The 15,284-nt window shown below is 54.3% G+C and overlaps 1 protein-coding gene across 1 annotated transcript; it reads right to left on the reverse strand.

Moving 5' to 3' along the window:
- Window positions 1-4,800: 4,800 nt before the first annotated feature.
- LOC105508992 (CMRF35-like molecule 6) lies at window positions 4,801-10,583 on the reverse strand. Its single transcript, XM_011938099.1, has 4 exons — window positions 10,134-10,583; window positions 8,904-9,246; window positions 6,600-6,734; window positions 4,801-5,472 (listed from the first exon to the last, which is right to left on the reverse strand). Exons 1-4 carry the CDS (start codon window positions 10,192-10,194, stop codon window positions 5,325-5,327), a joined length of 687 nt encoding a protein of 228 aa, XP_011793489.1. The 5' UTR covers window positions 10,195-10,583; the 3' UTR covers window positions 4,801-5,324.
- Between the last annotated feature and the right edge of the window lie 4,701 nt (window positions 10,584-15,284).

Genomic DNA, 15,284 nt, shown 5'->3' on the forward strand with positions numbered 1-15,284 from the left:
ATACAAACAATTAGCCTGGCGTGGTGGCGAGCGCCTGTAGTCCCAGCTACTCAGGAGGCTGAGGCAGGAGAATCGCTTGAACCCGGGAGGCGGAGCTTGCAGTGAGCCGAGACTGTGCCACTGCACTCCAGCCTAGGCAACAAGAGCGACACTCCGTCTTAAAAAAAAAAAAAAAGAAAGAAAGAAAAGAAAAAAGAAAAGAAATCAGGCTCTAGGCCTCTTTTGAAAGTTCTGCCTTTAGCATTTAGGAGTTAAAATGTCTTCCATAGCCAAATTTTAGTCTCAGTATTGTCCCACTGGCAGGAAAATGGCCATTCGGTTCCTACATTCCTTTAAGTCACCTATTCTGTTTCTGGTTAAGATGGTACTTAATTAGTAAGGGGATTTTTAAGTCCAGAAGTTAACCAGAACCATTTTTCTAAGGATAAATGCTTTAGCACAGGCCATAATAATACCAAGATATAAAGTTCAATCTAGCACGCCCCTTCCCTTAAAGAAGCCTTGCCCAATTATGTAGTTTTTCCTTTTTCTTTTTTTTTTTTTTTTGAGATGGAGTCTTACTCTTGTTACCCAGGCTGGAGTGCAGTGGTACGATCTCAGCTCACTGCAACCTCCACCTCCCGGGTTCAAGCGATTCTCCTGCCTCATCCTCCCAAGTTGCTGGAATTACAGGCGCCCACTACCATGTGTAGCTAATTTTTGTATTTTTAGTAGAGACAGGGTTTCACCATGTTGGCCAGGCTGGTCTCGAACTCCTGATTTCAGGTGATCCACCCACCTCAGCCTCCCAAAGTGCTAGAATTACAGGTATGAGTCACCACGGCCTGTAGTTTTTCTTACAATTCTTTTTTTTGGCGGGGGCGGGGGGGGATCACACACAGGTCACACAGGTCAAAGAGAAATAAAAGACAAAAGACTAAGGTGCTTGGGCAAGTGTAACTAGACCCAAAAGTCTAGTTTCTCTGATGCTGTGATTTGGAAGGTTACGCCTGCAGTCATGGCCAGCACATTTAAATGGGTGCCAGGATCCAGGAACCAGGGAAAGAAAATAGTTGGGGGAACACCCCCTACTGTTTTCTTCATCCTGGATCACATACGGAAAGGAAGGAGACTAAAAGAATGCTTTTATTCTCACTTCTCTTTCTAGATGGGTAACAGATCGTCTTCTCTGCACTCCAACCTGGGTGACAGAATGAGGTTTCATCTAAAAAATTGATATAATCAATCACATTAATAGAATAAAGAAGAAAACCCACATAATCATGTAGATGCACAAAAAGCACTATCTAAAATCCATTACTTTTCATGATAAACTAGGAATTAAAAGGTGCCTCTAAGCAACCCGTTACAACCCATGGCAAAATCTTTCCTTTAAAATCAGGAAGAGGACAAGGTTGCTCAAAAAAAAGGTTGAATGATAAAATCTGATTGCTTAGAAATAAAAATGCTTAATACTATTCACAGAAAGTTCAAAAATAAACAAAGCTAAACAATATACTCTTTGGAAATCCACATGTATGTATAAGGCAAATCCCTTAAAACAAAATGATGATGAACATAAAAATCGGAATGTGAGCCGGGCACTGCAGTGCAGGCCTGTAGTCCCAGCTCTCCAGAGGCTGAGACAGGACCATTGCTGGAGCCCAGGAGTTCAAATCCAGCCTGGGTAACATAGTAAGACCCATCTCTATAAAAAATAATAATAAAATAAAATGTAGGATGTGGTTTTCTGAGAGGAGGATAGAAAAGAAATTGCATAAGATCAGAAAGCAGTTTGGGGCTTCATGAGAATGAATGATGTTCTATGACTTAAACTGGATGGTGAGCACACACGGGTTAAAGAGTATTCTTGGTTGAAAGTGCATGTATTCTTTTGTGTGTCTGATACATCAGAAGAAAAAAGCTTCCAAATCTTCCGATAGAAACATGGATTTGTTGGTCAGAAGGCCATTCCTATATGTAAGAGGGAGTATGTTGCTTGGCAGGATATTGATGGGCATCAGAGTTACTGTTTCTCACAATCCAACTGACTCTGGCTCCCCACCGAGCTCCTCTGAGCCCCGTTCACCCCCAGGACAGCCCCCAGCATGTTTAGGAGCAGAAGCAGCTCCAGGAGGATCAGGAGCAGGATGTGGAGGCTGCTGAGCAGGGACTTGTGGGGACACAGTGACAGGCAGTGAGTCACCTCCGCAAGGGAGGCCCTGGTGCCCTCCACCTTGCCCCTATCCCCAGTGCCAAAGTACTGTGGCCACAAAAATCAAGAACTAACCTGGACATAGCAGCCAGACACAGAAGACCAAGGCCCTTTAATTATCACCCTAAGAATTGCCTTGAGACTCGGGGCTGTGGGCTGAGGCAGGGCAGGGCCATGGCAGCAATCTGAGGGGACACCCAGGGACCTGGTAGGACCTGAATCCACAGGAATCTCTACCAAAGCCCTTCGTGTGCAGGAGCACACCCTTCAGAGGTGCAGAAATCAATAACCCGGATATCCGTTGAATGCCTACTCCTCTCCAGATGGCATTTCCCGCAAAGGCAGGAGTCCTGTCTTGTCCTCTTCACGGATAAACTGGCACCTGCCCTGTGTCTGCAAACATCAGTCTGTAAAATTCATGGTTGTTGAGCAGCGGCTGCTAGTGTCTGTCCTGGGTCCACTGTGATGGCCACGTGCCTCCCCAGGGAGCAGACATGGCGGACAGGCCTTCCTGGGAGGCGGGGACCAGGTCTGTCCACACTTAGCATGGCTGGTTCTCCTGACATGATGGGCTCAGGGTGTCTTTACCCTGGAAAGGGCAAGGAGGCTAGTCAGGTGCAGGGTTTGCCTCCTGTTTGTCCCCGAGGGCATCACCCTTTCTCCACATTCTTATGCCTTAAGCATATTCCTTGACTCTCCCAACCCTCCTGCAGATTTCTGTTCCTTTCTTCCTATCATGCCCAATAGCACCAGTATGTGCACACAGCCATGAAGCCGAGTGGAGAGTGACAGGGGAATCTGGGTGGAGCTGGCACCATGAAGGGTGACTGCACCCTTGTCCTGCCCTGTCCTCCCTCCATTTACACTTTCAGGGACACAGCGTGCACTGGGGTCATTGGTGCTGATGCCCCCAGACTCACATCATGGGACTGTCGTCAGCCCAGTGCAATCCCAGGCCCTCCCACCTGCCCAGTGTTCAGGTCTGGCTTTGGTTCAGCTTGACAGTAGCCAGGCCTGCCATGGGAACCTGACCTGGTCTCCCCTTCTGCTCATTCCATTCTCCCCAGAATCAGCAGCGTGATCCCTGACACACACACATGGCCCTGGGGAGGTGCTGCTCAACTCCCAATGGCTCCTGCTGTCACAGGATGGCACCCACCTGACCTGGCCTCGGCACACAGGTCCTGGCAACCCCCCAGTGCCCGGCAAGTGGCTCCCACCTCCTGGCTCCAGGTTCACCTCGGTGCTGCCGCCCTCCCCACTCGGGCCTTTGTCCAGACCCTCAACCTCCCGCTCCTCTGCCTGGCTCCAGTTGACAGGTTTCCCTGCGTGTTCCTTGACATTCCTGGGTTATGGTGGCTCCCTTTTTAGGGGTCCTCATGACCCATTTCACATTTCCCTCTTGTGTTTATCAGTGTTCTGTTCATGGGTTTCATCTGGACTGGTAGCTCATGGAGAACCAGGGCAGTATCTTGTCTTGGTCACAGCTGTGACTTGCTATCATCCTAGGGTCTGCCAAAGGCAAGTCAACAAATTGCCTGTTGAATGAATGCATGCATGACTCTCTTGAGTCTTATCTGCCTTCAGAAAACTTAATTGTCTGATGCTGGTGTGCCATATCCGACTCAGGCTGGGGAGGAGACAGAGAATGCTATCTGCAGGCCCTGGAGCCATTGGATCCAGAGAGGGATCTGCTTCTTGTGTTTTCCAGATCCAAGTCTAAGATGTCCCCTGGCAGGACACGTGCACCTGCTGCTCTCTCTGCCTCAGGGCTCCTCCTCCAGGGATCCTGGCACTCACCCCCTCCTTTCTCCTGATCCCTGCTTGCTCATCGCCTATTAGAGGGGCTTCATAACGGACCCCTCCACTCCCGCAAAGCAGTCACCCCACTTCTCTTATTTTACTCCGTGGCTCTTCTCACCTCTGTGTTTTACATTTACCTCTGGAAATTATTCATGTATTTTTGCATGTGTTTATCATTTCTATCCCCCACCTGGAATATGGGCTTAATGTAAACAGAGTTCCTTGCCTGGTGTATCATGGTCTGATACACCAGAAGCTCCCATAAGTATCTGCTGAACGGAAAAAAAGGTAAGAACCCCCGGCGAGGCCCTCCTTGACCAGGAGGACTCATGGGAGCCATCTGCCTCACAGGTGTTGGCCAGGTCATCATGGCAACCCTGGAACAGAAATGGTGGGCAAATGATAACATCTTCTTCCATCTGTATAGGCAGACATGGTCTACACTACTGAGCAAAAGACTCAGTTAACTACCACATCAAGGAGTCACAGCCCTCAGTCCATTTCCAAATTTGCACCAGTTAAAACCCACAGCCCTGGAATGAAGGAGAGGTCAGGTCCCCTTGAAGAAGGAGAAAGGGTAGGCCTGGCTGTGCTACCACAGTTCTCACTGAGAATCTTCTACCAGCTCTCCCAAAGGGACCTAGAGACACTGGCCGGGATGCATCTGCCTGAAGGAGGGAATAGTCAGGCTTTGGGGGAAATCCTGGATCCTTTTCTGCAGGGACTCCCCATTCTGAGAGGCCTAACATAGGGCTTAGTCCACTATTCTCAGCAAAGGCCTATGGAGATCAGGGAACAATGGATTTCTCACTCAGGTCTGACTTAGTGGGCCTGATACATCCCAAACCTACACATTGTCATTTCTTAAAGTTTGAAAGCATCATGGAATCGACACACTCAGTAAATGGAAGCAGCCTCATATTTTGCACTCCTGAACCCAGGGAGTGTGGACGATTATGGTGGCAAAGGTGCAGGGGAGTCCTGGACCTGCCTCTCCCTGTAAAAACGGTGGCGGAAGCAATGCCAGGCTCCTGGAGAAAAAGGAAGGGTGCAGGGAGGGCATACAGGCACTCAGATGTGTTGCTGACAGCTCGAGGCTTAGCTGTCCAGGACGTGCACGTGAGACGTGGAGTCACAGCTCAGGGTGTCTGTGTCCATCAGGTTCACGTGTGACACATGAGGATCGGGCACAGGGAAAAGGCTGAAGGAGGCTCACAGAGGATTCCGGGAGATGTGGGGAGAGCAGCCTGGGAGGGAGTGGTCAGGAGGTCATTCCAGTCCCGCAGCGGGCTCTGTTGCAGCGCAGGGCCTTGATGGACAGCAGATGCTACTGGTTCTCACCCTCGGGCCAACTCTGCCTGCTTCTAGAGCTTCTCTGAGGTCTGTTCACCCAGAGGACGGCACCCAGCATGCTCAGGAGCAGGGGCAGCTCCAGGAAGACCAGGAGCAGGAGGCGGACATTGCTGAACAGGGAGCTGTGGGGAGACGGTGATGGGCAGTGAGTCACCTCCCCAGGGGAGGCCCAGGTGTCCTCCACCATCCCCTGACCCTTGTGTCCCAATCCTGTGACCACAGCCAACCACATAAGCACCCCCACTGGACAGTCCATCCCATCTCAGCATCACGGCCCCTAACCCTCAGCCTCAGATTTGCCCTTGACCTGAGGACTGTGACACAGGAAGGGCAGGGCCATGAGAGGACGTGAGGTCACGCCAGGGATCCAGGGAGGGTCTGTGTCCAGGACACAGCTGTCTACCTCTGTGTTCCCCATGGAGGGTTACCCAGCTGGGGTCCCGGAATTCACAAAGGGTTATTTGTTTGGTGTCAACTCTCCTGTACACAGTGTTTCCAGGAGGGCAGGGACCATTCGTTTCATTCACAGTGAGTACCTGGTGCCTATCCTGAGTCTCCAATAATCTGCCCTACAACTTCAGTGCTTGCTGAAGGAATGAATGAATGGACAGCTTAGCTCTCAGCTCCTCAGAGGACTGGGCTTATCAAACAGGATGAAACTCTGACCAGGGCTCTGAGGGAGGCAGAGGAGGGGACCGGGACCACTGGACCCCAGAGCATCTGTCCCCTGCCCTAGCCTGGCCAGGTCCCGAGGCTCCTCGCAGGACATTTGCCTCGCTCCTCCCTCTGCCTGGACCCCTCTTCCTCCAGACCCCAGAGTACCCAGCCCCCAACCCTTCAGGTCTCCATGCTCACGTCCTCAAATCCTCAAACCCTTTTCTGACCATTGTCCATGAAATAGCAACTCCAACACCTACACACGCTCTCCCCAAACCCAAGAGACAAACATCTCATCCCAGCATTCATCACCCTTTGCTGTATTTGTACATCAGCCTCTGTGCTGACTTGGTCAATGCGTGAATTCACGCAGTAGAACTCAACTTCCACGAGGGCAGGACAGTGGCTGTGTGGTTCCCTGCTGTGACTCAATCCCAAAAGAAGAGCCTGACACTTAATAGAACCTTCACATTAGGTGTGGGAGGTGTGAACAAAGAAGGGACTGGGCGAAGGGAGACCCAAGTCCCCTAAACATCACATGCAGTGGAGAGGCTGCCCGCGTGGCCCAGTCCTCTATGCACAGGCATCTTACCCAGGGTGTGGGCTGGGTTCGGGGCCGTCCTTTCTGGTCACGCTGGGCCAGGTGTGCACTGGCAGCTTCGTGGGAGGACCTGAGGTGCCCATGGAGCTCTGGGGGCTGGAGGCTGTGGGTGAAACACGGGTCAGCCTTGATGACATCACATGGGTCTCCCACTTACTCTCACCTGTTCTCGCTCCGATTTTCACAGACAAGGTCACCAATGATGTGCTGGACAGACGCCCTGCGTCCAACATGCCCCACGGCCACACCCAGGCCTGACCAGGGTCCTGGGCCTCTCCTCGTCCCATCCCTAGGTGCTGCAGAGCCAGGACGCCATTTCAGGTGTGAGAGCTGCCCGAGCTGCCCTGCTCACCAGCAGGAAGGAAGGGTCTGTGGCAAAGGCACGGGGCTGCAGGTTCCAGCCCAGCCAGGAGAGGACAGGGTGACCTGGGGGAATGGGGTGATGTTTATTCTGCGAAGGGTGACCCAGAGTGACTGCGGCACGGCAGTGGTGGGAGAGAGACTGGAAGTGAGGACAGGAAGTCAGCAGGGTCCTCCCTGAACGATGGGACCTGAGTCCACTCAGCCCCAAATGGCAGCCACGCCACGGTCCCACAAGGCCATTGGACCATCCTCTTAGGGGGAGGGGATGCCCAGGAAGAAAGATCTGGAGAGGGGACACCCGGTGGAGCCTGGGCAGTGGCCCGCGGTGAAGACAGCTGGATAAGGGCCCTTTCCTCCTGTCCCCGGTGCCCTCAGGTAGCTCTTAGTTCCTCACTCCTAGATGGGAAGGCACAAAAGGTGCAGGAGGGACATGTCCCCCCGGGAAATGGAGAACAAGAAGATGCTCAGAGGAACCTGGGACACTGTCAGAAGAAAACGATGGAAAAGCAACCACACTGAGGCCACTGGGTTTGTGTCTCGTGGGACAAAAGCAGGGCTTTGAGGGAAGAATGGTCTGTGGCACGGGGAGGGGCCCTCAGGTCTATGCCAGCCTCAGAGCTATTTCCATCCGCAGGTCCCTCTGCCTGAGGGGGCAATTTCTGGGGTTTCCCTGGGTTCCCTTCTGTGGTAAAAGGTGCCAGAGAATAAGGGGGACACACAGGTCAGCCTGCGGGGCAGGATGCGGTTCCCAGGAGCATGGGAACCCCACCCAGGGCTCTGGGGCCCCTTCCTGTGTCCTCCAGTGGCTGCTGCAGGAGCTCCCAGAACAGGGCTGTGAGGCTGCAGCCTCAGGACCCTCGAGACAGGGCGACGTCCATGCAGTCCCCAGAGCAGGGGCAGCCTTGAGTGAGGGGAGCCAGTGATCGGGGGGTCCCATTCCGCATGGGGAAGAGCAAGTCAGACCCAGGCGGGACAGCGGGCACCCTTCAGTGTGGACCCGGCCCTTGTCAATACAGGGAGATAGCAAGGACCCCAGAGGCAGGGCTGGCCTCGCAGACCCCACCCAGGAAAGTTTCAGGCCTGAGGCTGTGAGGGAGGGCACACAGCGGGGAGGTCTCCAGCCACAGGGCCAGGGTGATTTTGTGGGTGCCCACCCTCCCAACACACACATGCAGGTGTACACACACACACAAACCACACCACACTCCTATGCAGGCGCCCACACACAAAGACACACTCTCACTCATCCACACACAGCAGCACACAGTGTCCTGAGTCACTGACCCCCAGGCTCACACACTCCTGTTCCACTTCTTTCCTCAGGGACAGAATGACCAGCCCTAGACTCAGGCAGACCTGGTGCTAAGAAAGGGAGGGGCTCACCTGGGAACACAAACACCTCAACCTGGACTATGACCCTCCTGGGCCAACTGGGCATTTCTGAACAGGACGCAGGTGCCACTCCCAATGGTCCTGATTTTCCATCCTGCTGATGAGGGTCCAGGTCTTCCTGCAAGCCTCCCTGCTGCAGAGGAGTCTGTCTACACTGCAAATCTGACCTGGCTTGTGCTAAGGCTCCCCCTGAGGGCAGCAGCTTCCCATCTGGCCCCCCAGCCTCTCTGTGCAGCCCCACCCTTCCCCCACGCAGCTGCACTTCCGTGGGGCTGAGCCACAGGTGCGCTCCTGGCTCCTTCACAGGCAATGCTCTCTCAGCCCCCCTGTCACTGGACCCTCCCCTTCTTCAATACTGGGCAGACATGTTGGCTGCTCCAGGAGAGACGCCCTGACTGTGTTCCCCTGGCCCCCACCTCTCTCTCTCTCTCTCTCTCACACACACACACACACACACACAGTCGGCTTCACGTCTCTGACCTGATTCCTGCCCCAACAATTCCAACCTGAGCCTGTTTAGGCGCTGAGGGAAGGAGGGGCTCACCAGGGAACACGGACACCTCAACCTGGACGTAGGGATCATGAAGGTCTTGGAGCCACGGTGTATTCACCCCACACCAGTATGTGCCTGCGTCCTCCTCTGTGAGGTTCTCCAAGGTCACTGTGAAGCTGAGGTTTTCAGGACTGTCCCTGATGGACACTCGGCCGTTCATTTTTCCTGCTGGCTTTTTGGTCTCCACAATCTTGTCACATAGGAGAACCCGTGGTGGTCTGCACCAGTATTTGTTGAGAGTCTTGTGTTCCTCCTCATAGTGACACTGCACGCTCAGGGATCCCCCCACGGGGCCGTACACGGTGCCGGGGCCTCTCAGAGGAAAACAGCCTGAAAAATACAAGCCAGAGAGTCCCGTCGCCTTACCAGAGGGGCCTGGTCTGGGGTGCCCCAGTGTCAGACCCTCATGGACCTTGGGAGTGTGGAGAAGCCAATGGCAGGCAGGTAGGCTTTGTCCACCCAGGAGCAGGGACTGAGGGTCAGAGGCTCCCTCTGTGCAGAGGTGGGAAGGGTGTGGGAAGTTTCCATGGAGACTGGAAAGGCCAGGCTAGGGAAACACTGGATGTGTGCAGGCCTGTGTGTGCATGTGAGTGTGACTGTGTGTGTGTGACTGTGTGTGCATGTGAGTGTGGCTGTGTGTACATGTGAGTGTGACTGTGTGTGCATGTGCGTGTGGCTGTGTGTGTGACTGTGTGTGCATGTGAGTGTGGCTGTGTGTGTGTGACTGTGTGTGCATGTGAGTGTGACTGTGTGTGCATGTGAGTGTGACTGTGTGTGCATGTGCGTGTGGCTGTGTGTGCATGTGTGTGTGGCTGTGTGTGCATGTGAGTGTGGCTGTGTGAGTGTGACTGCATGTGTGTGTGACTGTATGTGTGTGTGACTGTGTGTGTGTGTGACTGTGTGTGTGAGTGCGACTGCTTGTGTGATCGTCCCGAATAAAATTTGTGATTTGATAACTTTGGCAATGGCAGTCACAGCATCACCTCCCACTAGGGATTCCTGTCTCAGGCACAGAGAAACAGGCGTGGCCCGCGCTGTTCCCTGCAGCCTGCTGTCCCCTGGGGAGGCAGCTGCTGACCACTCTTGGGTGCTCCTCTGCCCTCCTCCCCTCTCTCCGCCCCTGCTCCCCTCTGTGACCGCTACTCCACTGCCTGCACCCCGCCCTGCCCTCTCCCACTCAGGACAGAGCTCCCCAAGTCCAGGGCCAGCCAACTCACCTGGGACAAGCAGGAGGAGCAGAGCTGAAGGCCGCCACGAGGCCCAGGCCCTGGCAGTCATTCCTGTAACACGGATGTCACCTGCCACTGTGTAAGACCCCAGGAGGAGACAAAATGGAGCCTCCTCCCAGCAGATCTGAGCTTTGCTTCTGCTTTTCTTCTGCTCTCTGCTTCCTTGTCCAGCTCTGTCTCAGGTCTGAGGCTGGAGAGGATCAGGGTGCAGGAAGCTCAGGGAGAGAGCCACCTGGGCTGAGGCAGGTGCTGACAGCTCTGGGATGATGCTAGTGGCTCCTCTCAACCCCGAAGTCTGGCGAAGTTCAGGGTCCCTTGGGTGGGAATGCAACCACTTCCCCACAGCCCACAGCTTCTGGCTTCAGTGGGTTACTCACACAGCAGAAGGCAGAGCCAAGCCGGGCCATTTCCTACCACAGGGGCTGCTCCACCCTCTGTGACATGTCACTTCCTGGTCAGGATGGACAATCTTGTGGTTGGAAGCTAAATCTGCCATCTTCTTTAGCCTTGGAGGTGACCAGAGAGAGGCTGTGTCCCTTAATCTTCAGCTAGGTCCCCGCCGAGAGCTCTGCCCCTAAGACCCCCCAGCTCTTCTTCTGGCCTCAGAAGTCAGCACTATGAACCCAGACACCATCTGCATGTCCCTTTTTGGTGCTGGGTCCCCAAGCAGGTTAAAATCCCACAGGCCCTGGGAGTTTCCTTCTTGTGCCCCTGCCCCAGACCTAGACACAGAGCGGCATCGCCCACCTGAGACTCTCCTTTTCCATCTTGTCTTCTTGCCGAAATCCACGCCCCAGTGAGAATCAGGGCAGAGAACTGAGAATAGAGAGAGAGAGAGAGTTCAGACGGGTGAAGATGCTGAAGTGGGACTTTGTGGTCAATATGAGGCTGCAACTGAGCCAGCACACACCCCAGGGCGCACAGAGGGCGGTTTGGTGACTGAGAGGACAGCTTGTCATGAGCAGCGGCTGCTGGTGTCTATCCTGGGTCTACTGTGATGGCCAGGGGCCTCCCTGGGGAGCAGACATTGGGGGACAGGCCTTCCCAGGAGGCGGAGACCCAGGTCTGTCCACACTCATCATGGCTGGTTCTCCTGACATGATGGACTTAGGGTGTCTACCCTGGAAAGGGCAAGAAGGCAGATCAGGTGCAGGGTTTGCCTCCTGTCTGTCCCGGAGGGCATCACTCCTTCTACACCTTCTCATGCTTTAAGCATATTCCTTGACTCTCCCAACCCTCCTACAGATTTCCATTCCTTTTTTCCTGTCAGAGTCAATAGCACCAGTATGTACACAGCCATAAGGCTGAGTGCAGAGTGACAGAGGAGTCTGGGTGTACCTGGCACCATGAAGGGGCCTTGAACCCTCGACCTGCCCTGTCCTCCCTCCATTTACACTCTCAGGGACACAGTGTGTACTGGGGTCATTGGTGCTGATGCCCCCAGACTCACATCATGGGACTGTCGTCAGCCCAGTGCAATCCCAGGGCTTCCAATTAGCCCAGTGTTCAGGTCTGGCCTGGGCCTGGCTTTGAAGTATCCCAGCTCCACCATGGGCTGACCTGGTCTCCCCTTCTGCTCATGCCCACACCTTCCATTCTCTCCAGAATCAGCAGCATGATCCCTGACACACACACACACGTGGCCCTGGGGAGGCGCTGCCCAACTCCCAATGGCTCCTGCTGTCACAGGATGGCACCCACCTGACCTGACCTCAGCACACTGGTCCTGGCAGCCCCCAGCACCTGGTAGGTGTCTCCAGCCTCCTGGATCCAGGTTCACCGTGGTGCCGCCATCCTCCCGACTCGGACCTTTGTCCAGACCCTCAACCTCCCGCTCCTCTGCCTGGCTCCAGTTGACAGGTTTGCCTGTGTGTTCCTTGACCTTCCTGGGTTATGGTGGCTCCCTTTTTAGGGGTCCTCATGACCCATTTCACACTTCCCTCTTGTCTTCCTCAGTCTTTCTGTTGGCAGGTCAATGTCTGCTCCCATCTAGACTGGCCACCCCTTGGGAGCAGGGGCAGCCTCTTGTCTCATTGACCGCTGTGCCCACTATTATTCCAAGGTCTGCCAAATGCAATTTAACAAACTGGCCGTTGAACGGATGAATGGGGGAATGGAGCCATGGTGTCCTGATGTCCCACTGCCTCAGAGGACTTAGTCATCCAAAGTTGGTGCACGATTTCCTGCCTAGGCTGGGGAGGAGACAGGAAATGCTGTCTGGAGGCCCTGGAGCCACCTGACCCAGGGAGGCGTCTGCCCCTGGCAGGACATGTGCACCTGCTCCTCTCTCTGCCTCAGGGAGTCACCCCTAAAAGGGAGTCCTCTTCCAGGGATCCTGGCGCTCACCCCTCCTTTCTCCTGATCCCTGCTTGCTCAGCGCCTATTAGAGGGGCTTCATAACGGACCCCTCAGCTCCTGCACGCACTCACCCCACTTCCCTTATTTTATTCCGTGACTCTTTTCATCTCTGACTCTTATATTTCTTCTGGAACTTATTCATGTATTTTTGCATTTGTTTATCTTTTCTATCCCCCACCTGGAATATGGGCTCAATGTAAACAGAGCTCCTCGCCTGGGTGTTCACAGCTGGACTCCAATGCTAGGTCAGTGTCTGATACACCAGAAGCTCCCATAAGTATCTGCTGAATGGAAAAGTAGGTGAGGACTCCTCGGCGTGGCCCTCCTTGACCAGGAGGACTCGTGGGAACCAGCTGCCTCACAGGGGTCTTGGGTGTGGCATCCCTGGAACCTAAACGATGGTCGGCTGATGACGTCTTCCTTTGTCTATATGAATAAGCAGACATGGTCTACACTAGTGAGCAAAAGACTCAGTTAACTACCACATCAAGGAGTCACGGCCTTCAATCCATTTCCATACTTGAGTTCGTTAAAAGCCACAGCCCTGGAATGAAGGGGAGGTCAGGTCCCCTTGAGGAAGGAGGAAGAAAAGGTCTGGCTGCCATGCCACAATTCACACTGAGAATCTTCTACCAGCCCTCCCAGAAGGACCAGAAGACACTGGCCAGGATGTGTCCACGTAAGGAAGGGAATTGTCAGGTTTTGGGGGGAATCCTGGATCCTCTTCTGCAGGGACCCCAATCCCGAGAGGCCCAGCATGGGGCTTGGTCCACTATTCTGAGCAAAGGCCTGTGGAGACCAGGGAACAATGGAGTGTTCACCCAGGTCTGACTTAGTGGGCCTGATAGGTCCAGAATCTATGTATTGTCATTTCTTTCTTTTTTTTTTTTTGAGACGGAGTCTCGCTCTGTCGCCCGGGCTGGAGTGCAGTGGCCGGATCTCAGCTCACTGCAAGCTCTGCCTCCCGGGTTTACGCCATTCTCCTGCCTCAGCCTTCTGTGTAGCTGGGACTACAGGTGCCCGCCACCACGCCCGGCTAGTTTTTTGTGTTTTTTCTCAGTAGAGACGGGGTTTCATCGTGTTAACAAGGATGGGCTCGATCTCCTGACCTTGTGATCTGCCCACCTCGGCCTCCCAAAGTGCTGGGATTACAGGCTTGAGCCACCGCGCCCGGCTGTATTGTCGTTTCTTAAAGTTCAAAAGCATCATGGAATCGACACACTCAGCAAATGGAAGCAGCCGCATATTCTGCATGCCTGGACCCGGGGAGTGTGGACTATTATGGTGGCAAAGGTGCAGGGGAGTCCTAGACCTGCCTCTCCCTGTAAAAACGGTGGAGGAAGCAATGCCAGTCTCCTGGAGAAACGGAAAGGTGCAGGGAGGGCATCAGGCACTCAGAGGCGTTGCTGACGGCCTGAGGCTTAGCTGTCCAGGGCGTGCAGGTGAGACATGGAGTCAGAGTTCAGGGTGTCCGTGTCCATCACGTTCACGTGTGACACATGAGGATCGGGCACAGGGAAAAGGCTGAAGGAGGCTCACAGAGGATTCCGGGAGATGTGGGGAGAGCAGCCCGGGAGGGAGTGGTCAGGAGGTCATTCCAGTCCCGCAGAGGGGCCCTGTTGCAGTGCAGGGCCTTGATGGACAGCAGATGTTACTGGTTCTCACCCTCGGGCCAACTCTGCCTGCTTCTAGAGCTTCTCTGAGGTCTGTTCACCCAGAGGACGGCACCCAGCATGCTCAGGAGCAAGGGCAGCTCCAGGAGGACCAGGAGCAGGATGTAGGGGCTGCTGAACAGGGAGCTGTGGGGACACAGTGAAAGGCAATGTGTCACCTCCCCAGGGGAGGCCCGGGTGCCCTCCACCTTCTGCCTGTCTGTGAACCCAGGTCCTGTGGCCGCACAAACTCCTGTAAGGACAAGCTCTGTATATGACAACTCCACTAAAGGAATCATTAGTCCCTGACCTTCAGCGGGAGAGTCCCTGGAGTCTCAGGATTGCCTGTAAGGAAGCACATGGCAGTGAGGATGGTGCATGGGGACAGGGAGGGATCAGGTGAGAACCACGCCCACAAGATCTCTACATCCCAGGGTTATTCACTGGAATCAGTCATGTAGTTTGATATCCGTATGGCCATCATTTCCCAAGAAGGTCAGGACTATTCATGTTATTCACAAGTAACTGGCACCTGCCCTCTGGTTGCAAACATCAGCCTGTAAAATTCATGGTTGCTGTCAGCTCAGCTCTCAGCTCCTCAGAGGATTGGGCTTATCAAACAGGAAAAGACTCCAGCCCAGGGCTGCAAGGGAGGCAAGGAAGAGGGCCGGGGTCACTGGACCCCAGAGCTCCTGCCCCCTGCCCTGGCCTGGCCAGATCCCAAGACTCCCTTGTAGGACATTTGCCTCGTTCCTCCCTCTGCCTGGACCCCTCTTCCTCCAGTCCCCAGAGTGCCCTGCTCCCAAACCCTGCAGGTCTCCACGCTCATGTCCTCTAATCCACAAACCCTCTTCTGACCATTGTCAATGAAATAGAGACTCCAGCACCCACCCACATGCTACCCAAACCCAAGGCACAAATACCTCTTTCCAGCAGTCATCAGACTTTTCTGTATTTGTCTGTTGGCCTCTGTGCTGATCTGTTCACTGTGTGAATCCACCTGGCAGAACCCAACTTCCACCAGAGCAGGACAGTGGCTGGGTAGTTCCCTGCTGTGATTCTATCCCGACAGGAGCACTGGCACTTAGTAGGACCTTCACATTAGGTGTGGAAGGCGTGAGCAAAGAAG

Source organism: Colobus angolensis, unplaced genomic scaffold (assembly GCF_000951035.1).
Source record: "Colobus angolensis palliatus isolate OR3802 unplaced genomic scaffold, Cang.pa_1.0 Scaffold1, whole genome shotgun sequence".
In the NCBI taxonomy this organism is placed as follows: Eukaryota; Metazoa; Chordata; class Mammalia; order Primates; family Cercopithecidae; genus Colobus; species Colobus angolensis.

Coding starts and splice junctions, on each gene's coding strand:
- LOC105508992 (XM_011938099.1), bottom strand. CDS start 10,194: ATGACTGCCAGGGCCTGGGCCTCGTGGCGGCCTTCAGCTCTGCTCCTC. Junction 9,247..10,133: donor GCTCCTCCTGCTTGTCCCAG/GTGAGTTGGCTG, acceptor TGTATTTTTCAG/GCTGTTTTCCTCTGAGAGGC. Junction 5,473..6,599: donor GAACCCAGCCCACACCCTGG/GTAAGATGCCTG, acceptor GTCTCCCCACAG/CTCCCTGTTCAGCAATGTCC.